General features: G+C 39.3%; 1 protein-coding gene across 1 annotated transcript in view; it reads left to right on the forward strand.

Annotated features, from left to right (window-relative positions):
• The window catches only part of LOC134669617 (RNA polymerase II elongation factor Ell), an 83,757-nt gene extending 59,867 nt beyond the window's left edge, over nucleotides 1-23,890 (forward strand). Inside the window, exons 4-13 of the mRNA XM_063527274.1 lie at nucleotides 2,152-2,303; nucleotides 5,147-5,413; nucleotides 9,412-9,482; nucleotides 10,058-10,214; nucleotides 14,285-14,577; nucleotides 16,420-16,536; nucleotides 17,051-17,141; nucleotides 20,672-20,843; nucleotides 21,400-21,537; nucleotides 23,736-23,890. Of these exons, the coding sequence (XP_063383344.1) occupies nucleotides 2,152-2,303; nucleotides 5,147-5,413; nucleotides 9,412-9,482; nucleotides 10,058-10,214; nucleotides 14,285-14,577; nucleotides 16,420-16,536; nucleotides 17,051-17,141; nucleotides 20,672-20,843; nucleotides 21,400-21,537; nucleotides 23,736-23,789 (1,512 nt within the window). The 3' untranslated portion in view covers nucleotides 23,790-23,890. The remainder of the gene's footprint in view (nucleotides 1-2,151; nucleotides 2,304-5,146; nucleotides 5,414-9,411; nucleotides 9,483-10,057; nucleotides 10,215-14,284; nucleotides 14,578-16,419; nucleotides 16,537-17,050; nucleotides 17,142-20,671; nucleotides 20,844-21,399; nucleotides 21,538-23,735) is intronic.
• Nucleotides 23,891-25,658: the final 1,768 nt, after the last annotated feature.

Consider the following 25,658-nt stretch of genomic DNA (forward strand, 5'->3'; position numbering starts at 1 on the left):
TTCGGTATAATGTGCAAATCACCTTTCTTAGTTCGGTAAATGGTACAATCAAGGAAACTGGAAGAAATTATTTTAAAAATATTTTTAATATACGTCCAATCACTTCAGTAATTTATAGTTATGTTTAAATGAGGACAAATTTATCTAAGTTTCAATTTTAGTATTGAACATATTCGTATGCAAATACCAGAACTAATTAAAAAAAGAAACGTAAGTCTAGGTCTTAAGCATTCGGTGAAGCGTACGTTTACCTTACTACGCCCGATAACGTTGGCCAAATAGATGACATTTTTTACACACTTTTCTTTTTTATGTGCTCCTAGTCACTACGCCTTATAAAACAAAGTCCCCCGCCGCATCTGTCTGTTTGTGTGTAGGTATGTATGTTCGCGATAAACTTACTCAAAAACTACTGAATGGATTTTCATGCGGTTTTCCCCTATCAATAGACTGATTCTTGAGGAAGATTTAGGTGTATGTAACCCGTGCGAAGCCGCGTTAAATAACCTGTACGGATATGATGGTCGTTCTTGTCTACGTGACAGCGTGACAAAACGGTGTCCGTCGCTTTCAATCCCACGGTGTTAAAAAGTGACAGTTATTTTATTTCGTGGATAAAGATGGATAAAGCTATCCATAATAGGTACGCTGGTTACTTTTGTATATTAATATGCAATATATGCATCCATAACTGTTAACGACTCCTAATGATCAGACTAATTTATTTTAAACGCACTTCTACTGTTTACTAGATACAATAGTTAGGTATCAGGTGTCAAGATAATTTTTAAATAGGTATTTATGACGGTTTCAGGCAAGAGTTTCTAACTCTACCTGTTTTATTTGAGTACTAATCCAAAGATGCCATTTTTTTCTGCTTGACAAACTGAGCGAATGGCATAAAGATGAAACAAGAAAATGTCCTTGCCTACAAAGTAGTATATATGTGTCCCGTCGCATTTGTACAGATGTTATTGCAATTTTCTTCCACCATTGTGGTACGAATTAGTAAAAAATGTTAATAGTGAAGTAGATTCGGAATGCGCCGCTCAGCACGTACTGGGAATGTTACTCAATAGCCGTTAGAAAGTGCGATTTCAGGCGCTGGCCGTTCGTGTTGCATTACAAAGACTTAGCAGACGGTGACCCAGGAAAACTTTTAATTTTAACTATAAAATTGAAAGCAGTCAAGTTTTTGATCTATTTACAACTTTATCTAAGTGTTATTTTTACTATCCACTACCAGGACATGTTTGAAATTGTAAGTTCTAGAATATAACGCTCTCTGCCATGGCGTGTGGTGTGGCATTACTAAGACGCTGACAGAAACAACGAAAAACTTTACAAAATTGTTATATATTGGAAGACAGATAGATTTTTGCTCTATTTTCTGTTTTATTAGTGTTGTCTAGTGTAGAAGCAATGTTTGTATATTATGGAAAATTACATTCTTGATAAGATTATTACATAGCCATTTTATATCTGGTAGAGTGGTTACTAGATGGCAGCACGTTCGCGTATACACTTTCCCATCCCAACCAAGTATCATTGATATTGCCAGGTTTTGCGTTGGTTTTTTGGTCTAGTAGGTAAATTGTCGTTGAACCTTTTTAAATAGGAGTGACATTACCTCAAATTTGACATGTTATTTTAACAAGCCTACCAAGATGAGGCCGTGCTAAGACTGTTCAGTGCTCTAGATTGAGGTAGGAGAGGTTAATAGGTAATCCTAAAGGGTAATGAAACGCAAATCTATGCCTTGTATTAAATGTAACACGTTTGTGTTTAGTGAATTATCGTTAAACCTGTTTAAATAGTAGTGACATTACCTCAAATTTTCGACCAGGATGAGGCTGTGCTTCTGGTCAGTGCTCTAGGTTAAGGTAGGGTAGGTTAATAGGTAATCCTAAAGGATAATGTGGCAGACGGAACGCAAATCTGGGCATTTTCACTCAACTGTGCACCTTTGACGGTCGGTTTTATTTTAGCAATCGTTACAAAACTGACGGTCAATGTCAAATCCTATATATTTTGTCAGGAATGTAACGGTTAGACGTTACTGAAACACAACTTAAGTTGCTCTTTAAAGTACAAGTTAAATGAAAATGCCCATCTATGTCTTGTATTAAATGTAGCACGTGTGTGTTTCAGGGTTCGTTTGAGTGCGTCAGGAGCGGCGGGGCGCGGCGGCTGGAGGCGTGCGGGCCGCTGCCGCGGCGGATGCGCGTGCAGGCCAACGACGACTCGTACGAGGCCACCAAGGACCGCATGGCGAGAACTGTGGCCGCCGAACAGAGTAAATGGTGAGTGTCGTCGGGCCCCTGTTTCACCACTGACTATTATCACCTGACGCTGACACATCACCTTTCGTTGCTGATCCAAACATTGGCGGTTAGGTGCCGTGGTTGCTATTCAACCGTGAAATTGTCAGGTGACCATTGTCAAGCTGGTGAAATAGGGACCTGTACTCCTTGGGGCTTGTTTGGGCGGCGGTGTACAGAAATGATTAGTTTTTGTAACCGCCTTAAAAAAAAGGAGGTTCTCCGTTTAATAATCAATATAATTATCAAGTACTACTGGAAAGAAGAAGCACGACTGGTCGTGGACTGTTCGCATATAACGGTTATCCGAGATGCTACTTGTATTCGGATGTTTACATCGACAAGTACGTCTTTTGGTATGTTCTCACCACTTGGAGGCTGTTTCTGTCCTTATGGCTATGAGTTCTACAAGTAGGTAATAGGTTTCTTATGTTCTACAAGTAATATTATCGCCTTCGCTTGGCTACTTAGTTCTTATTATTCAAACATGTCATTAGTTTAACTTTATTTTAAACTATCTAATTCCTCTGTTTATGTTTTAATAAACTGTAAATAAACACGGTTTCTCAACGTTTAATGTTGTAACAGTACATTAAAGAACTAACCTGCGTATGAAAAGCCAATAGCGATTTTATAGCCCTCTAATTAAGCCTTAATGAAATCATTATTTGCTAATGAAATGCTTATAGGCTCGCCTTGGAAATAAACTAATGTAAGGAAACTAGTTGTACCGGTTGGTATTCAGAAATAAAGTCCAACTTTTAATAGCAGTGTACGAAATGCCTGGTGAGGGAATTTGAGTTTAAGAATGACAGCGCTCGCTGATATGAGTAATATTCCTTCATTTTGTATTGAAAACGGGGCGCCTGGCACTGATAGTGTTACTTTTCAATCCTTACTTTTTTATCAAAATATATCTCGTAAGTAACCAATTTTGTCTAGCATGAATGGCATCTAATTGAAACGCTATAAAAGAAATAGCAAAATATCTACCCGTTACAATTCCCCTTATCGAAACCACCATCTGTGGTTAACGGCAACCAACCATATCTGGTAATTGTACAGATACATACCGATACAATAATTCCTTTATTATTTTTATTATGATTTGCCATTTTTGCCAACTAGCAAAGAAAAAACCTAGGCAAAATATTGACAGAAAGGCAAAATCTAAATTTCGATATGCCAGATGCATAATCCTCTCCATCGGTCGATTAAAAGTAGGTATACAGCAAGAGCAATAGAGAGGAATATTGGAATTGTTATGTCCGCGGCAGGCCCACTGTAAGGGCATGTATGCTTTAGGCTCATATTAGCTTACGATCAATACCTGGCTGTAGTGGCTGTTACATTGCTAAATATACCCTAATTTGTCCTCTTTTTGAAATTCAGAGTTGTAAAATAATGTAGGTAGGTATTTCATAAATCAGTCCATAATATACAGAAGCAGTTTATGAATCATAATCATTTGTACAATCCTATGGAACTTCCTCTTGCTGTGTAATATTTTGTAATTAATAAGGACTGTATCGTTTATTATAAATACAGATAAAACCTGGTCTAACTGTTGACGTGTGTATTATTTTGTATTACTATGTTCTTAAGGTATAATCTGGGGGTATTTTTAAGACATATCTGATATAAGAATGTTTTACATTTATTTTATTTTAGGGACTTTATGATGATTTTAATACCTTCTAGCAAATGTAATTCGGACAAGCCTATCGAGCTTAATTTGAGACTATTTCACCGATTCCTTAGTACGATTTAAAGAAACAAAAGGTTAATATGCTGCCAAAATATGCCATCTAAGTGTCCTTTTCATGATTGCTCAATTGAACATCCACAGAATAAATGTGGTGTATTTTATCTTTACATGAAAACGACTTTTTATGCAACATTTTGGATTCCCGTCAATTTCTGACGCCAGGGAAATGACGGAAACAGCTAAAAGAATCTACCGAAATCCAAAGCCTAACGGACATTCATGGCGTTGAACCATGGCTAGAACAGGTCGATAGAAACGCTCCATGATGGTTATATTGTATACCAAAGTCGGGGTTGTCGTAAGTAACATGCCATATTTTCAAAAAGGCCACCAAGCACAGATCCAAAACTTTTTTTCCAACTAAAAGAAATGATTAGACTATGCCCAGATGTTTCGCTTTACGAATCATATGTAATTGCTGTTAGTTTACATATGATTGTCACATAGTACGATTTTTTTTGTGTAATACTTATCTTGTTCGCAAACCGTAAATTTTCTTGTAGTATTTGTCCGAAATCGTTGTAGTTACTCGGGAGGATTGGGTAAATATTGTCCAAACCATATGCTTTACGTGATCTCCCAGGACGAAATGTTACTTATTATTAAAGCACTAATTAAACTATATGTGTAATTTTTTAATAAAAACATAATACCAGAAAAAACGGCTAAGTAAAGTTGTATTTATAATAAACGATACAGTCCTTATGTAGGTACAATTATAATTGCATAACATAAAGCAAGGTTAGGGATTTTAGCTATGTCTATCACATATTTATATATTATACAGAGTAGTTGTTGTGGATTTATTACGTTATGTTACGCAACATAGGTATAGGTAGCCATAATTCTACAGTATTAATAATTTGAAATGGTTAATATTTTATTATGCTAACCCACTTAAAATCATGCTCAAGCTCGACTGAGTTAGAATATCCTGTAACTACGTAGGTACTTACGTAGACTCGTTCTTTTAACATCTACATCTCTTCCTTAGGACCTAACATAGCCAATTCATTTGTCAACCAATGTTTTTTAAAAGAAACACTTGTATTTCCAGCACCCGAGTGATAAAACCGAACCAAACGGACATCGGTCGGCGTGTGAAAGTGCGCTCCTCACATCCCCTGTACTCGTCCGGGCCCGCGGCGCTCGGGGCCGAGCGGCCGGAGCGGCCGGAGCGGCCGGAGCGGGCCGAGCGGCCGGAGCGGCCCGAGCGAGCGGCGCGGCCGGCGCCGACGCCCGCGCCGCTCCCGGGCGCGCCGCAGCTCCCCCACCAGCCGCAGAGGCCCCCTCAGAACCCGCAACTAGCGAGGCGGTCCATCAAGTTAGTATTTCATTTACATATCAAACGAATTTGTCAGTCGGTAAGAACCAGGAAAACTATACTCATCCTTTTCTTTTGGGTGCTAGTACTAGTGTAACACAAAGTATGATTATCTCTATCTATGATTTTTTTTTTTATCTACGTATTTTAAAGGGAACCTTTATCAAACGGTACATGTCGGCTCCGTTGGGCCTCTACATTACCTACATCACACACACATTACATTACATTATCTAGTTTCAATAAATGTTATACTAGTTATCAAAAAAATGGTACACTAATTTTGCAGTTTTAGATAGGGGTTCCGCCAAAATCGACTGAAAAACCCCAACATCCATTTCTATCTATGATTAAAATGAGACAGTACTTTGACAAACTATACCTATTTTACTATCATACTCGTAGGAAGTTTTAAAGGAAGGTACATAAGGGAACGAGGCAGGGAACAGTTGGCAAATCTACACGAGTATGGAGTAGACGTGTGCGCCGATTAAAAAATGGTCGGCGGCGGCGTTTGCCAAAAAATCAGCGGCGGCGGCGTGTTTTCGGCGTGAAATCGGCGTGACCTTGACTTTCAAATTTCTTAAGAAAAATCATTAATTTGTTGGTTTAAAATTTGATCAATGCGGGTTGCTGGTATTCATTGGAATTACGTATAATTTGAATATGCTGTGAGTAAAATAGGGTTTGTAAATGAATATAGGATAGGTATAATAACTTGATTTCCCTAGTAGTAGTAGTAACTGGCTTTCATTAAGAGGTTTCCTTCTCCCAATGACCTTCGATCCAATCTGTAACTCTTCGTTTTCTCAAGCTTTCCATGGCTTATCCTATTAAAAATGACGTACTTTTTATTTTACAAAACAGAACTTCATATATCCCTGACATTTGCTAGACATAGTACACTGCTATGGCTTCTTTTTAATGATTTTCTTGTCGTACAAGCACCAGGCTCACTGAGACGTATCTTCTTTCTCGTTTTCTCATTGCTGAAGCTCGCGACCACATGTAATTTATCTCCATTTCGTGCAGTCATAAGCCGTATGGACTGCACGGTGCAGACTGCTGCAAGCCGACGTCTTCATAGCGTTCGACCATCTCACGCATGCTCCAACTCGAGCACGTTTGCCATTCATTCGGCTAAAATTAATGTGTTTCTCCACATCATGCGTTGGATAATATATCCGAAGAAGCTAAGGGCTCACCCATGGCATGTTTGGAATAGATGAGTGGCGATATAGAGCTCTTTCAAAATGGAGAAGTTTGTTCTTCTAGCTGTCCAAGGTATAAGCAGCACTAGCAGCAGTCTTCTTTCGTTCATTAACAGTTGACGGTGAATACTTAGGGTTACTCAGTTACTTTAATTGGTGTGTCTAATAGTTTCTGCAACTGGCTATTCAGGTTCATTTAATTAATGATTGATGTATATTTGACAACCGTAACATAAGTAATACAAAAAATCTATATTGTAATCCAAAAACCAACTTAGAATAGCTAATTAACAACACTCAAGGTCACGCCGATTTCACGCCGATCATTTATCGGCGGCGGCGGCGTGGTAAAAAAGCCCGGCGGCGGCGGCGCGCCGGCGCGGCGCACACGTCTAGTATGGAGTCGGAGTATATTGTCACTACACCTTATAAAACAAAGTCCCCCACCGCGTCCGTCTGTTTGTGTGTGTATGTTTACGATAAACTCAAAAACTACTGAACGGATTTTCATGCGGTTTTCACCTATCGATAGAGTGATTATTGAGGAGGATTTACCTAAGTGTATAATTTGTTATTCCGTGCGAAGCCAGGGCGGGTAGTTTATCAGAGAAATGGTTTATCACTTGGCCGGTTATTGCTAAACGCCGGTTTAGGTACCTATGCAGATACTACTACTATTGCACTTTAGATTTTTTTATTTTATTTACTATAATATGTTACCGCAATAATGAATGCCGCGATAGCGATGCGGTATAAGTACTGGGCAGATATGTGAAACAACAATACAATTGTGGTTACATAATTATTCCCGAACGTCATATAGTCTCACACTCATATTATTCATACAATCAAATATGATACAAATTCGCTTGCGTAAATAGTGAGATGCTATTTCACTTTGTCACATTCTAATATTAGATGGGTGATTCTTCCTGGCAATCTACCCACTTATTGAGCGTCAACTTAAATTATGTCAGTGAGATTAATGACATTGGAATAGTGGGGAGCTCACTGTGTTGGAAGCACTAGACATTCGAGTGTTTTGACAGTGAGCACCAAAGAAACCAAATCAATTCAACCAAAAAAGTTTTTAGTAAGGAACTCGAAGTTTCCAAATGTCCGTATGTATGTCCAGCTCTGTCTGCGACTTCGTTGGCTGGTAGCTCGTCGGTCTTGGTTTGTAAAGGCTCCGTCACACAGGCGCGTTTTGCGGGCGACGCGTGAGCGGGGTGCGCCGGTTTTACATATAAAACGCTCACGCCCCGCCCGGAAAACGCGCCTGTGCGACGGAACCTTAACCATTATTGCTAGAAAAGAAACCTGTGTGGAAAACGAAATATTTTTATTTTTTCGCTTCAGCCAGATAGCGTTTGTGTGATTTTTTCGTCGGAATTTAGTGTCGTTTTTGTATCGCTGTGTAAAGACACCGCGAACGACGATTCTTACAGACTCTCAAATTACTTAAACATGTTATTCAAGTACAAAGGAAAACACCTATTACCTTAGCGTAATTAAATACCAGTCGATACAAATATTGTGTTTCTGCATTCTAGCAAAAACAAATGACGGATTTAGCTAATAGTAGCCATTATGGCCTAGCGAAGTAAATTGTCTTGCTCCGTCGGATTTGGACGGGCATTACAACGCCAATTTCGGTTTTCATTATTGGTTTTATATTGTTCTTCAACGCTTACACGGCTATTACATATGATTCATAGCCAAGGCTGTGCTATTTGTTATTGACACGTACAAACAACATTTATAAACAACCTTAACGTCATAACAATAAGATTCATATTGTTTTTTAACTGTGATGTTGTCGTTAAATATATGTATACATTATTCGCGTTATTTTAATAGAAAAAGTAGAAAAACGTGTATTTTAATTGCCAATTGCAACACATATAGGCCTCATGACTGTTGTTTTTAAGAATTATTCACACTGCTTTGGTATGAACAGAATTGCAATGATTACTAATAATAGTAATTTGCCATTGAAAGTTATTATCACAAATTCAACTTAATTAAGAATCACCAATCAAAATAAATACAATAGTTTAAATCTAAAATTATTATGAAAATCACGGTGTTATACTATTTACACAAGCCGTGTTGTAAAGCTAACTACTTCACGTGAATCTTAAAGCAATGGCAGAATGACATTGTAGAAAAACCGTGGGTTTTCCGAGTTGTCTTATGAATAATAGGTACCTACGTGTCTTTCATAAAACTGATTCTTAAATACAAAACGTTACAATAGGTTAGGAAACCCAACATATTCAATACAAATATCTAAATGGCGTTATTCATAAACAACTACCTACAAGCCTGAATTAGCTATTCATTGTCTGTCATAATCTGTCATGTTTTTAGGGTTCCGTACCCAAAGGGTAAAACGGGACCCTATTACTAAGACTTCGCTGTCCGTCCGTCCGTCCGTCTGTCCGTCTGTCTGTCACCAGGCTGTATCTCACGAACCGTGATAGCTAGACAGTTGAAATTTTCACAGATGATGTATTTCTGTTGCCGCTATAACAACAAATACTAAAAACAGAATAAAATAAAGATTTAAGTGGGGCTCCCATACAGCAAACGTGATTTTTGACCAAAGTTAAGCAACGTCGGGCGTGGTCAGTACTTGGATGGGTGACCGTTTTCTTTATGCATTTTTTTTCGTTTTTTTTTGCTTTATGGTACGGAACTCTTCGTGCGCGAGTCCGACTCGCACTTGCCCGGTTTTTTAGTTTAGGTACAACTTATTAACGTGTTTTGTTTTCTTCTTTTCAGAGAAAGACTTATACAGTTATTAGCATTGAAACCCTTCAAAAAGCCGGAGTTATACTTAAGGCTCAATCAAGGTACGTTGTTCCATCCTTTGCTTCAATAATATAACTCAGTTTAACAAATATTCTACATAAAATTTGTCATTATTCTGAATTTTATAATTGAATATGGGCGACATCGTCACTGCGTGACAAAACCCCTTAAAAAAAAGATAATTGAATATTCGTTGACGTGGCCGCAAATATCGTACTTTTGTATCGTTTTCGTTAAATCGTGAGTAAGAAAAACACTTTGTAAATTTTGTATTGAAATGTGTAATCTTAATTAATTTGTCGCTTGATATCGTCTTTGAAAAACATATAGCTTTATATTTGCCACCCAAACAGAGACCGTAATACACACACAGTTGAGTTATTCCCTCTTGTAAAAAAATATCCGTCGTATTCTATATTCTACAAAATAGCCCAACAAATGCCACGTCTCAACGAAAACCTTACAAAACACGACGTATATAAGTAAGTAAAATGAGCGCGATGTCGCCAACAAACTGCAATCGCAGTTTGGCGAGGAATATAATTTGCTACAAAATTGTTGTGTACTTTATGATAAAAAAAAGTACGTAACTCTAACACCCGGCCTACCATTACAGAGGGGATCAAGGAGAAGGAACGCAGTGTGGTGAACAAGATCCTGCCACAGATAGGCTCGCTGAAGGACAACTGTTACCACTTACATAGGCACATATGGAACGACGTCAACGAGGATTGGCCGTTCTATACCGAGGAGGAGAAACGCATACTCAAGAGGTCGGTCACGCGCGGCTTCTTAACCTTTTAACCATTTGACATTCCTTTCTAGTCATTCGATTTAGGACCGTAATTCTTATAGTAGACATGCGTTTTTGTTTTAAGTATGATGGCAAGTATGTTGCCGCTACGTACTAAAGGATTAACCTTTTAACCATCGTACTGATACATATACACTTTGTCATACATCGGGAGCATTCCACGGGCTGTCCCGCACAAACGCATTCTATTACCTGTGTTGCGACTTTTTTTTTCGCCATTTAAAACTGGCGATTATTTTTCTGTGCATATATTTGACCATTTGTCTTAGAAAAGGAAACTCTTATTTCTGCAAATCTTCAGAAAATTCGCGTTTGTACGGGACAAACGGTAGACAATTTCATGGAATGCTCCATCAGGGTTTTTGGTGCGGGTTGTTTTTAAGTGATAGCCAAAAAATAGGTAATAACTGTTAAAATCGATACTATTTTAACATATCTGAGCACATTCGAAGCTAACTATCTATTTTTAATTCATAGTTTGGTAATTGTTTTACAATAAGCAAAGCTATAGATACACGACATTACCGCACCAAAAACCCCGACGTAATAAGACATACAAAATCGAGTTCAATTCACCGCGGTCTGTAAATATGACAATACTTGGTACCGCCGGCGACACGAGCACGCTGAATAAAAAATTATATGGCGGTTAAAAGGTTAAAGGCTCATTTAGATGGCGAGAGAACTCACATGCGAGTTTCATTACATCATTGCGGTATTTGATCGGTCGGCTGGATTGAATGTAACATCAATAATCCGCAATGTGACTAAAATTGCATGCGAGTTTGCGCGCCGTCTAAATGAGCCATATGAGTCTACTAAGCTAAATTTGCACGGCATTTCAAATTACATGTGGAAATGTCATCGTAAATATCAAATTTCTATGAATAGTTGAATACTGACGTTTACGATAAGCCTTCCACATTGGTTCTGTCAAAGTCTGTGCTAAGTTAGATTAGACTTACTCTACCTCAATCTACCAAGTCCCTTCCTAAAGGCCTTCACTTGATAGTGGCACTTCCACATTGACTTGCCAAATTGCAGCAGAATTTGCTTTGTCTTATCCGAATAAAAGTTCAAAGACAAATATTTTATTGCGTTTCATGTGTACATTTGGTATCGTCTTGGGTCGTCCCATTCGCTTTTCGTCAAGTTCTTAAATTAGTCTCGCATTCTACATTGAAAGCCACCGACGATTGTGACGAATGTAGAATGGGTGACGAAAGCAGAATAGGACTAATTTAAGAACTTGACATTTGATGCTTATTTATAACATAAAGCTAAGTACAGAAATCTAATTATAGGAGTAGCGTGGAAAGAACTTAAAAATATATAATCGAACAACAAATAATTATTATACCTACAAGTTTAGAAGATATGCGGTTTGTTAATACATATGTTTTTAAGCTGAAAATAGCGAGCGCATGCATATCGCATTCTTTATTTGCATGCATATTATATTGTTTGACCTTGTAGCGGCGCGTTCACCGAGGTCGGTAGATAGAGACTGAGTAAAATGTGACCTTTACTGACGAACACTCTAATATAGACAAGTAGTGTTAAAGACTGGATATTCCAAGCTAAAACTTTAAAGCTGCATATGCCGGGTTCATATATTTTGTGTGGCGCTTTGACATACGATTATAACGCCAACTAGTGAGCTCACTGAGTAGAATAATCGAAGATCGAAGAATCGAAGAAGAGAAGAATAATCAAATGATGTAGAATATTCGAAGATCAAAGAACCATTATGTGATCAAGAACTTACTAGAATTTACAAAAAAGAAGGGTACAGTATTTCTTCTATCTCTAAAATCAATTCTAATGGCGTTAATAAACGCCTGTCTAGTCTAACAAGCCTTTGATAATCGTTAGTCCTTGTCTGTCATTTTGACATTTTTGTGTTTCTTAGAAAGGGACAAAATTCCAACAAAGGCTTGATAAGTTTTATTAATAAATTACTGGCTAATCCGATTTGAGACAGTTGAACACTTTGTCCTACAGGCCTTAAAAAGCCCGATACGTAACACTTTAAACTCCCGCATTTAACCTTTTCGCCGCCACGTCAATGAAGTACTAAAGTGTCACCAACGCCATGTCAGGCTCACTCCGCGATTTCGTCGCTTTGCTACAGGTAGCTAAAAGTACATCCGTTCCACCCCAATTTCGGGGAAAGCCATAAGCCACGCGTGGCGCTGTCGCCACCTAGCGGCCATAACTGTGCTGATCGTAACAGACGCGTTTTGTTAGAGAGTGAGTCTTCTGTACCTAGTATTATTATTTATTCTGTGGCCATGTCAAAAATTGCACGTATACAAACCTGACCAAAATCTCGACTTGATATAAAGTCGTGGCGTGTGGGGCACGATACGTACTGACTTTATATCAAGTCAATGGCGGCGAAAAGGTTAATTACACAAACCGATCTACCACACGGGTCCTTCCGTGATCACAGCTGGTGCAACTCAGCTAAAACCTCGGAATTTCAGGAAAAAACAATGAAATTACATCGCGGTAGACCCGTTCGTGTAATAATATGTATGTTTGATGCCCCGTAATCGATTTATTGTAGTCTATATTACCGCTGAGTACTATGGAATTTTCCAAACAATCATTTTTAGGGTTCCGTACCCAAAGGGTAAAACGGGACCCTATTACTAAGACCGCTGTCCGTCCGTCCGTCCGTCCGTCCGTCTGTCACCAGGCTGTATCTCACGAACCGTGATAGCTAGACAGTTGAAATTTTCACAGATTATGTAATTCTGTTGCCGCTATAACAACAAATACTAAAAACAGAATAAAATAAAGATTTAAATGGGGCTCCCATACAACAAACGTGATTTTTGACCAAAGTTAAGCAACGTCGGGAGTGGTCAGTACTTGGATGGGTGACCGTTTTTTTTGCTTTTTTTGTTTTTTTTTTTTGCATTGTGGTACGGAACCCTTCGTGCGCGAGTCCGACTCGCACTTGCCCGGTTTTTAGCCTACGTATGGTGACAGACGGTTTGGTGCAACTGACCTTAGTCGTGCAGTCTTAATATACTTGTCTCTGACACTACACTTAAAAATTGTAGATATCATAAACTGTTTCACTATCATTATAGTTTACAATATGTCAAAGATATTGAAAAGAGAACTTTACAGAATTATTATTGTAATCATATTCGAATGAATCTAGACGTAACCTTCAGTCCGTAATGGAAAATTTGCTATGTTTAATTTAATAGTATCGGGTCAAACATAATCACATCGCAAATGCAATTTTACTGTGGAGATTAAACTTTATCATGTACGAAAAAACAATATTGTTTTAAAATGTCTCATATTGTTGTTATTCAAATTGTAGTTGACGATTATAATATATGCAATCGCGGTTAGTAACGGCTTCGGTGCGTCGCCAACCGGGGCTCCGGTGAGGAGCGTATGACGCGTGGTCGCTTATTATTTGCAATCGAAGTTTTGATCCGACTCGCGGTGTGCCGCCGCGATCGCAACCGCAGGAGCGTACGAGTCCTAAATAATTAGTTCGGTCTAGACCGTTTGTATTTTATAATACGGCCGGCAACAGAAGTCGCTAAGACGCTTTTATTCTCTTAAGGCCTGGCCAAACAGCCGGCGCGACGCAGCGTCGCGTCCGCGCCGCGCGATCGCGGCACATGCTAACAGGTTACCGACGTCAAACAGACTGCGTCCCGCCGGTAGCACGCCCCGCTTCTGTCGCGCAAGGTCACATCAGTCGGATCGGACGTTAGGCAGCGAGCGGTGCGCCGCGTTCCCGCGCGGCCGCGCCGCGTTCGCGCGCGCGATGAGGGTGTGTTGAGAGCGTGAGGCCGGCGCGATCCGCGCGCGCCCTGAACAGGCATCGCGTCGGCATCACGCGGCGCGGACGCGGCGCTGCGTCGCGCCGTCTGTTTGACCAAGCCTTTATCAATAAAGTCACGTCAAGGTCATTTTGAACACCTCGCCCGCTTAGCAACTCTGCTGCCGACCGTACAAGGGACCCGTATTAACATTCGTTACGTTTAACAGGCGGAAACCTCAAAATCTAACACCGCCCGTGTCGAGCGACTCCACCAACTCCCTGTCGCCGCGCGCGTCGCCCGGCGCGCCCGGCGCCGGCACGCCGCGCGGCAAGCGGCCCGCGGGGGCGGGGGCGGGGGCGGGGGCGGCGCCGGCGGGGGACGACGCGCCCGCCGCCAAGAAGCAGCGCATCTCCCACTACCGCCGCCCCAGCCCGCCCTCCTCCGGCTACGCCACCGGCAGCTCCGGCGCCTCCTCCGGCGAGCGCCACGCCTCCGACAACGAGGACGACCGGACCACAGGTACCGCACCCCTTCCCCGGCTCGACTACGGGCCTTTCGATACCTCTCTAAAGGGAGGTATGAGAGACCGTTTCCGCCTTCCGGCTGCGACGGCTGTGGCCTTCCGTGGCTCGCCGACCCGCACGAGACGAAACCGCTCGACCCTATTCTGCCCTAGTTGAAAACCTTAATGTCGTCTGTACACACGTCGAGAGCCTCTCGCCGAATCTCGGCACCGCTCCGATCCAATCGGAGAAGCGAGAGACGAGACGAGGAAGAGCTAGACGAGAAGGGAGCGGCATGTACACACGCGTTCTCGGTCTGTCTCGGGGTCTCTCGACGAATATGTACAGCCCGCATTAATGTGCTCGGGGTGAGAGGCTCCAGTGTGACGAAGCCTAAACAAATGTATGGCGATTATTAACCCAGGAGTGGATAATAGGTTCTGCTATAAATTTTATATTCCAAACCACTGAATACTAAAGTATCAATCATATATGTCTTCATAATTTTCGAAATAAATACTCAACTTATCTCGCGACGACGTATCTCTGTACTCCGTATGCTATATGCAGGAAAAATTAGAAACATCCTAAAGCTTAAAACCAAAAATATTACTTTCCCAACGCCCGGCAACTGTTTTCCGTTGCCGGGCGTCAGACCGTCAACATCTCCTGAGGATGCCTCGTAGAGAGGCGAAACACCAGACACAGGTTATATTTATTTGTGTACTAGCACGTTATCTTTTCGCGGATTAGCAAAGTAATATTTTTGGTTTTAATTAATATGGATTTCCGCAAAGTAACGCCTGGTTCTATTCACATCCTAAAGCATTAACTACATTCTAATCTACTCTGTTTTCTTCTTATTAATGTACTTAAATGGCCTTGCGTAGATGAATGCTTAATACGTACGGTCGACGTCAAAGATATGTTTACACTTTTGCACCTTACCCCTTTGTAATAAGACGGAAAGTGTAAACACATGTTTGACGTCGACTGTACATACATAATTAATGCACATAAGCCGTTACCGTAAACAAACAACACTACCATCGGCGATAAACAAACACGACGACAAGTTCCATTGAATAATGAGTACCATCGCCCACACTTGTACATCGGTGGACCTTATGCCTTTTGTAATAAGGTCCACTGATGTTAAGAGTGTCGCTGTTTGTACATGACTCACGATGCAAACGTGACTTAAACACGGTGTATAGAACGATTGATGAAATATCGCTTTCTACACTAATCAATGTAGATAATCATTATTTGATATTGGGATTTCCGTTTTAAATAATTAAATTCAGCTAGGTTGTTATTGTTATGAAATTATTTATTTCTAGCTTGTGACGGCGACATTGTCTGCATAGAATTAGTACATATTTTTATATACTTCCATGGTAAATTTCGGCCTCCTTTTCACCCCCTTAAGGGATGATTTCCACTATAAAAACAAACTTAATACCAAATTTAGATAAAGCGTGAAAAGGACAACAGACAATTACTTTTTTTAATTATATAGGTATCTATGAACATGCATTGATCTTAAATGTATCATTCTTTCTCAGATAAAGGTCTAATTTTTGTTTGGTCAAATTGAGACTAAGTACAAGTAGCAGAAGTTGCTAAGCAGGCCACGAGTTCAAAATGATCTTGACGCGGCTTTATTGTTAAGAGAATAAGAGCGTGTCAAGGTAATTTTGAACACCTCGCCCTCTTAACAACTTCTGCTGCTGACTGTAGGTACGTCAAATTAACATGAGAGTACCTCATTAAGAAACGATCATAATTATAATTAATTAGAAAAACATGCTTGCTGAAGTATTTAATTACTTATCTATTAATGTATTTGTTGCAGTCAAAAAGGATAACGGCTACACGCTCAGTTTTAACACTGTTAAGGAGCTATGCCCGAGTCCTGTGAAGGCGAACGGTTATAGAAATAGTCCCCCAGTAGAGCAAACTAGTATCACAGGTATGCACTTCATTTTACTATGCTTTTAGGTACACTAAAGTCCTCTTAGAGGAGTATCAAACCGATTGTTCAGTAGAAATACTGTTTTGCAGGTTAGCTTAGTCCACAAAAGAATATTCAACTCCACCCATGCGTATTAGACACCCAAAAATTGGGTTCACTGGTATACCTTACATTTTGCCAGGAGATATGTCACTCAAAAGTTGTGTCGGATGAAGTTACAATTTAGGCTACGGCATAATAATTATGTTTCTGGCGGAGTTAGAGCAAAACCGAACCTTCGAATTCGACACTATTCAAAAGGCATGATTTTCGACAGATGTTTATTTATGTACAGAGAATTTAAAGTTTATATAGTGACTCTTAGTTAGCTTGTTCCGCTGTAATGTAAGATAATCAAGGATAGGTACATAAGCATTTGCATAGGGCAACATGAACGTCGAAATGATTTGCGTCAGATGTAAATACTTTTGTTACATAATTTAATAATGTGTTTAATCATGTTTTCTTACAGAAAAAGACATCACAAATACGGAACCCTTAGAAAATACTGAATTAACGTCGGGGCCCGATGAGACCATGACTGATTTGGAAGAGATTGAAAGGTAATTATTATTATCCTTCATTTTACACATGCCTGAAGGAAACATAAGACGCATAAACACTGAAATAATCGTTTTGATAGAATGTCTGACGCCCCTTAAACAATTAACTTGTATCCGAATAGTGTTGGACGATAAACTTTGTACGCAATTTGGAACATCATAGCCTCTTGGGGTTCAATGTCCTAATACTAGTACAAATTACCTCCAATGAAATTTAAATCTTAATGAAATGGAATAGAGTTTCTTTTATTTCGTTTCGTTCAATTTTAAAACAAAACAAATTCAACTCTATTTTCTAATACCGTTGATTCAAATTCGATTGCCAATTTTCCTTGTATGGTGGGCCGCTAGAGGATAATCATTTATCTCGTATTTGGGTGCGCCGTTTTTGGTGTTATTATTATTATTATGTCCGATATGCTAAGTAGATGACCTAAGTATTAAGGGTCAGAATCAGAAATAATTATAACTGTTTTTTAGATTATTTTAAATACCTTAAGGGTGACCCAAGCGACCGTAAACATGGCAACGAGTGAGAAGAAAAAGTTGATTCACCCTTCTAGTCAAGATCATTATTTCGATAACTTAAAACTGATAAAACCATGCAGTGTTATAACTTATAACACTGCATGGTTAATAAATAGTCTAAAAGTATTTTTTCTACAAGTGAAGTAACAGTCGAAATGCGAGTCGCTATATTATGAAACTAGACTAACACTATTTCTTCTCACTTCATCGGAAGATCAGCCCTAGAAGCCACCAGCAACATGCTGAGATGGGGCCATTTCGTGGCACTTTAATCTTATTTTGTGTTTTCTTTTATATTATGTATTGTCTCGTTTGTTTGTGCTTATGAATAAAATCTATTCTATTCTACTATAATTTCAAGGTTACACCTTAGGATATACGCATTCGCTCGTTGGAACGTTTCCAGCCTTCATTATTAATCATCGGATGTTCGTTAGAATTGTACGGATAGGTAGTTCAGAACCAGTTTCTCATAGAAAGTTGCGTTGGATGACATGCACTTTTTAGCAATAGCTGTGTTGCGATGGGCCTTAAAGTGTATCAAGGACAAATGGACAAAAACATGTGTCATAAATTCTCTTGGGAGTTTTCTATGTAACACACTTTGGATTAAATTAAAGTTAAAGTGATATAATTAGTAAGTGTTTTTGAAAACACCAACGATTTCTAGTTTTGTGTAGACGCTAAATATGAAGAACTGCAAAAATATTTATGTTACAAACGGGTGAATCAACTTTATTTTTTTCAATCGTTGCCATGGTTACGGTCGCCTGGGTCACTTACACAACTAAACAAAAATCCATTTTTATTGTGGTTAGAAATCCTTTCCACAAGGTCCATTTACGAATCTACGAATTACGATAATAATATAACGTGGTACAAGAGTTCTTATAATCTACCAAACTATGCTATTGTATTGTCACCTGGCTGACGGGACAGAATAACAACAAGAAATACTTAGTCGATTCAAACAAACACAATAACATTTTGTTTTTAATTCTATGGTGTCACTCGAGTTTTCTAGGATCATTGAAATAAGTCAAATGTCAACATATTGATGAGCATAAGTGTAGATAACGTTTGCAGGTGATTATATACTGTAACTTTGTTGAACGTAATATATTTCCGTGATTTCGCAAGCGCGCTAATCAGATCCGTGACGTCAGAAAGTGAAAGTAGACCGATTGGCCATTCTATAGGTATCTAGGCTTCGTTTGTGGATTATAAATGAGAATTAGAACTTACAATACAAGAAAAATACTCTCTAGTTTTTTTTAATAAAGTAAAACTAAAAAGATTAAGCCTCGCTCGAACTTCGTTATGTTTTTATTTTACTGTATTATGTAGGTATAAAAGCAAACTTTACGTGTGAAATAAATAAGTAAATTAAGTGGAGAATCGTAGATAATGAAGGGCCTTTTTGTTTTACTGTTTGCTTGTACGCACGCAAAAATATGTGACACGCTCTTATAGTCTCTACAAATAAGATCGTGTCAGATATTTTTGCGGCCTTCTAAGGGTAACATAATATTGCAGGTGACTGTACCATTGCCCACACTGTTAACACTTTGACTACCGAGAACCCGCCTGGTAGGCACTCGTAATGTTTGCTCAGATGCCGGACAACCCGCCCAGCGGGTTCTTTTGTACGCAGATATAGACAACCGGTTTCTGGGGTAGTGCGCCGTTTTTTGCCCGGCTGCGAAAGTGTTAACTGTACATCGGTGGACCTTATGCCTTTTGTAGTAAGGTCCACCGATGTATAATTAGTAGTGTTGCTGTTTGTTTACTTAATTCAAGGCTTAAGTGATATCAAGATTCTCATTAAATGTAATTAGACGTTTTATTTATTGTTTTGAACTTATGACAACGAAACTTGAGTCGCGATTATGATTATTTGAATGAGGTAAAAATTAAATAAATGGCCACAATTCATTAATTGATCTAAAAGCCGTTTGCTTTTTTTATACTTCTGTTTTTATAATTATCTGATAAACATCTAGGGTTTTGTTAACTTTAACCGTGTTTGAGCGGCAAAAATAACAAACAAGACTCAGCGTACTTTAGTATCTCTAATCTAGTAAACTCATCTAATGAAACCGGTAAATATTTATTTACTTTATGTATCTATTTATTTGTTAGATTATAACGTAAGTTTTGTTGCTGGACTCAATATAAATATATCGTCAAAATTGTTATTTTTTATTTATTGTAATTTGGATAATTTAGTATTTATGTTCTAGCTAGATAATAAGGTCCCTGCGATGAGGTGTATATTTTTGTATATGTACATAAAAATGAAATTAAATGGTAAGGGGTTTAAACAGTATCATGACTAGTCATGAGGGCTGCTTGTGGTCCACAAAATTTCTGGGTGGCTGGAAAAATACATCAACATCAACATCAACATTTATTCAGCAAATAGGCCACAAGGGCACTTTTACACGTCAACATTGAATTTACATAAAAGCAAAAATAATAACATCAACAATTTTATAAAATAAAACTAACAATTCAATCTAACGTATTACAATTACTAAGAGATGTATATGGTCTCTTAATGTCGAATTACATACAAAATACAGATAAAAAAACACACAAAAAAAATCTATAATATTTAGAGGTGTAAATGTCTCTAGGTGTCAGAACTATAAGATTATATAGTTTATCAAGTTATCCTTAGAGATGTATAAGGTCTCCAAGAGTCAATATCCTGTATAATTAATACATTCATTAAAAGAAAAGAAACATACGAGAACAGAATGAGGCGTCTCACTGTAATTAATTAATAAAAGTTACTAAGTATAATAGCTCGTGTTAGCTTAACAGACCAGTCTCCACAAACAGCACCCGTTCACGAGTATGACGCGTATCTCAGCCATCCATATCCATCCATAATAAGAAAACACATCGTTTTCAAGTGGTCACGTGGGCGGTCAGTAGCTCACAAAAATTTAACTAGAGTCTGTGCTGAAGATACTAAAAATTATTTATCATTTCAGGCAATACCCGCCAATAACGAGTTCGAGTACCCGGCGAGCCTACAAGAACGAGTTCGCGGAACTATACACCGAGTACCAATCCCTATACGCGCGCGTCGCGCAAGTGGCCAAACTCTTCACGTCGCTCGAGCTTCAGCTGAAGCGTGCGCCTCCACACTCGCCGCACCATCAGGTACGGAATACCAGCCTTTGGACGCATGATGGAACGTGTGTTATAACCCAGTATACATCGAGTACCAATCCCTATACGCGCGCGCGTGGCGCAAGTGGCCAGACTGTTTACGTCGTCGCTTGGGCTCAAACTCAAGCGCGTGCCGCCACACTAGCTGTGTCACTAAGTACAGAATACCAGTCTCACGCACGATGAAACTTTTACTAACCCACTATACACCAAGTACCAATACATGGTCGTTGCAGGAGAAGACGTGAAACAAAACAGAGAGAGAATCGAAATTGCAAGCAGTCTTCGCCTAAAATAACTGAAACATCAACTGGAACTAAAATACTTCCCGATCTGAACCACTCGTATTCATCTTCATTCTCTTTAGAATTGAAGGGATATTTACAAAAACAACATAACTGCTTAGAGCGGTTGACACTTTTTTAAGAACATTGTTAATCGTTTCAGGTGTCAACCAGTGTAGTCAGTTATGTTGTTTTTGTAAACATCCCTTAAATTTTTTCGTATAAAACACTCGTATTAACTTGTCCGGTATTTGAACTTGCAGAGCATAGAACAACGCATCGTGGAGGAGTACCGGCGCGTGCAGAACGACGGCGAGTACCAGGCGCAGAAGCGCCGCGTCAACTACCTGCACCGCAAGCTCACGCACATCAAGCGGATGGTGCACCAATACGACCAGCTGGTGAGTGGGCCGCCGACTTTACACATTATTACTCTATACCAGGGGTCTCCAACCCGGCCCGCGGGCCAAATCCTGCCCGCGACGCGGTCCAATGCGGCCCGCCGACACCCAAAGCGAGTATCCACTGTCCGGCCCGCGGGAGCCAGGCTCCAGGGGTTGAGCATTATTGAGAGTGGAACTGTTCCTAACAGCAGCAACCAGACACCCTCCCCCGGCGCAAAAACCGACGGTGGCCCGCGCGAAATTTTCTGAGGCGCAATGTGGCCCTCACGTAAAAAAGTTTGGACTCTATACTATAGTCTATAAGGGCCGCGCGCGTTGGAGGTGTTGCCATCTTGTGGCCTGAATCGAAAACATATGTGCACATGTACATTGCCAAAGCAAGTGCTACCATCTACCGTTCTCGTCGGTACGTTTCCTTTTGCATAGTAGGTTCTGCCATCTTGTGGGCTACATCGGAAGCATAAACGACACATTTACGCCTCGCGCCATGAATCTGACCAAAGAGCATATAATCACTACGTTTTAAGAGTCGGCACTCTCGAACAATCCTCGAACCGAATTATGAACGTACATATCCCAACACACCAAATACAGGCTTAAAGATCTCGCAACCAGGCCATAATTGTTAAAAAAAAAACCACACACAATACTACCAACACAAAAAAAACAACGCTAGGGCTCGACACTTCCAGTACCTACTGTTTATCGATATCGATAAATGTGCGATACGTGCTGCTGTATTTACCTACTGTACTACTGTAACAGTACATTTTGAGAATCACGTGGATTAATAAAATAAAAGAACATTATATATATAAACAATTTTATTTTACATGATAAAAATAACATAGTTTATTATTCAAGTAGGCATATTACAATATGCTGAATTCGCGCGCATTCTTTTTTAATCTGGTCCCTTTTTATTGAAGGCACTGGATGGAGAATGATTTCCACAAATGAACTTGTTTCCATTCAGCTTTTGAATAGGTAAATAAATACGCCAAATCCTCATTTCCTTTTCCTCAGCTTTGCCCATAATCGACATCTGAAATAAAGAGATTATCGATAAATTGGTCGTACACTATTCGTGTCATAGGTTACTTAGTTTTTTACTTAAAAATACTTTATTCACAAAATATTTTCGTTTTAATCATGGATTGTACACGACTAAAACTAATTAAATTAGTAACTGTTAACGACTCAAAGTAAAAAATGAAAATATTGCATACAAACATCAGTTTACCGACCTGTTCGGATCAAGTGGAAATTTGGCCAAAAATGCGTCAGTAGTTAGTCTTCTTACACACCCACTACAAACTTCACATTTCCTTAAAGATTTGGCCCCCATTTAAATAACAGCTAAAGTTATTTTACCAATTACAATAAAAAATAACCACATATTTCCACGTTCACGACAATTTAAATGACGTTTGACGTTTTACTACCAATCATACCAACCTAAAGAAAAGTAAGTATAATACGTCTATGTTAAAAGCAAGTATGGTATGTGCCACCAAAATGCAACAGCAGTCATTTTAATTCGATAAGATTATTTCTATCCCTCAATGTTGGTAACAAGTACGTTCTTAATTTATCAAAGTATGGGGTGTCGATGGGCTGAATCTGACGGCTCTTATGCTGCCCCCTATAGTTGATGCACGGGGCCTATAGAGATACCATAGTGTAGAGTAGACCATTATAAAAGATACTAATATTTCAATTATATTTTATATGTATGACGATGAGACTATTGCTGTATAAAAGAAGGTGTTGGACCCGGTTATATCTAATATGAGACTTTTTATTTTCAAGTCTGTCACGCGATTAAAGGATCTTCCAGTACGTGTAGTTTGTAATTAATTTTTTAAAAATACTGTTCTTATTCTACATTTCTACATTTCGATAAGCCAAATAAAAAATAATGTGTCGTATGAGGAAATTAAAAGACTGGCACAAGAAAGAAATGATTGGCGATTACTCCACCGACAAGAGCAAAGCTCTTAAGTTATGATGATGAAATTTCGATAAGCATGTGATCTCACGGACCGCGCGCGTCTACGGCCTATAAGATATCAAGCTTCGTGCATTCCTATAAGGTTGATGATGACGTACTGCGCACTGAAAGGATTAACCATAGGCTCCAAATAAATTCTGACAAAAAAATGGCCATAGTAATGTTGATGTTTTCCTTGCAGCGTAACCTGAAGTCGGAGCGCGTCCCTAGCGCGAGCACGACGCAGGCGTACTGACGGTGACCCGCCGCCTCGCCCGCCGCCCGTCGCCGAGGGGCCGCACACTGCCGTAGCATCTGAGCTCGTACGCGGCGCCGGCCGGCCGCCGACAGCGAGTGCCTTGTGTCGCGGGAGCCACGCCGGCCCGCCCGCCCTGCACGGTCGCGGCCGCGGCCGCGGTCAGTCGTCACAGTCAGTCCGCGTTGCGACTCCGATGATCCGGGCCGATTCGAGATCGTGGCCGCGTTTCCGATCTATTTTTACACAGTGCCATGTTCGTTTGCAGATTCGCAATCGTGTGGACTGAATACATAATTGTTTCGTTAATGATTTTAAGGATTATTATTATAGTTTTAGTGATCGAATTCCATGTCTCATCTTTACGCCGCGGTCGAGGTCCGAGTCCCGAATGGTCGACATATCTGATATGGAGATTATTTTAAGTTTTAACGTTCTTCCATTAATTTTACTCGACGCGCCGACCTCGGCCGCTCAGAAATGTAACGCATGACTCCCGTAATGTGTGAACATCTGCACCGTCACAAACTTCTGATGAGAGCCCACAGTGCATACATAAAGATAAAATAGTAATTACATATTAAAATAGAGCAAATTATTTTACACTACGAGCTTTTATATAATATATAACTTCACTCCGTATATTTATTTATATGTTTGCAAGCTGATTATCGCCCACTTCCAGTGTTTGTATGTAAATTCGAGGACAATACGATAAAATAATGTCAACCAAAAAGCTATAAGAATGAAATTATGATATGAACTTATTTTTAATATTAATAATATGTATATATAAATTCTGTCGATCATCTTCTTCATGACACTGTCTCTTGCTTTTATATACATAAATATATTTCGGAATTGTACATAATTATTATACGTACAATTCTACTTGCATAATTATTTTATACATCAGTAACTTACCATATTTCCATTAACCCGTGGAGCGCCCTAGCAAGACACGTGTGATGTTAACTCAATTTGGGTCGTAGCGACTTAGTATCAGACGTGTGTTACTACAGATCAATATGGGTCAAATTGCTTTGCATCAATTTTTTGTATGGTGGACGTTCGACGGGTTAATATCATTTTAAAATAGCATACAGTAAAATTGTGGGTCAAACGCATTGAATACCGTAATAAGAAGCTGTAACACAACGTTCTCGTTGTAAAGCCAACACAAACTTCTTAGATCTATTACTTTGTGTAAATTATATGAATAGAAACAAATTATTATCTACATAATATAGTCCACTTGATATTTTTTCGTCCACATTTTATTCCATTCGAAAATAATTGCCGTCTAATGTTGTTGTTGTCCAAATGAAATTTGCTTATACTGATTATTGAATTATTTTACTATTACCAACAATTTTGACAAGTCAATTTTAAGACTATTGGCCTTGGAAAACAATTATAACATCTTAAGTCGGTGATGTTCGTATATTGTCAATATGGTCCACAATCCTTTCGATGCTTCGCCGTTTTTAAAAGGTCCATCTTCGTCCCATATAAGGAATCCATCCATTTAAAGATGGACGCTTGTTATGTTTCATGATATCTTGCCCAGGTTCGCGTTGTATATAGTATTTAAATATAATGTCCCGGTATCCATCGCGCGGCATATATAATGTCCTTGTTGTGTTCGCATATTTATTTGTCTTCTAATTGCCATTGAAAGATCTTGTAAATATTATAAAACGCTTTAAAGTTCTTGAGATTGACGGTCGATACTGACTGCTTTTACGGTTTAAAATCTGTTATAAATTCCATACAAGTTGTGTCCTAAAGTTAGCAACAACCGGCCAGTGCGAAACATCCACTAGGAGTAAGAAATTATTTTGGTCCTCTTCGGAAATACCCTCCAGA

Source organism: Cydia fagiglandana, chromosome 12, assembly GCF_963556715.1.
Source record: "Cydia fagiglandana chromosome 12, ilCydFagi1.1, whole genome shotgun sequence".
Classification (NCBI taxonomy): Eukaryota; Metazoa; Arthropoda; class Insecta; order Lepidoptera; family Tortricidae; genus Cydia; species Cydia fagiglandana.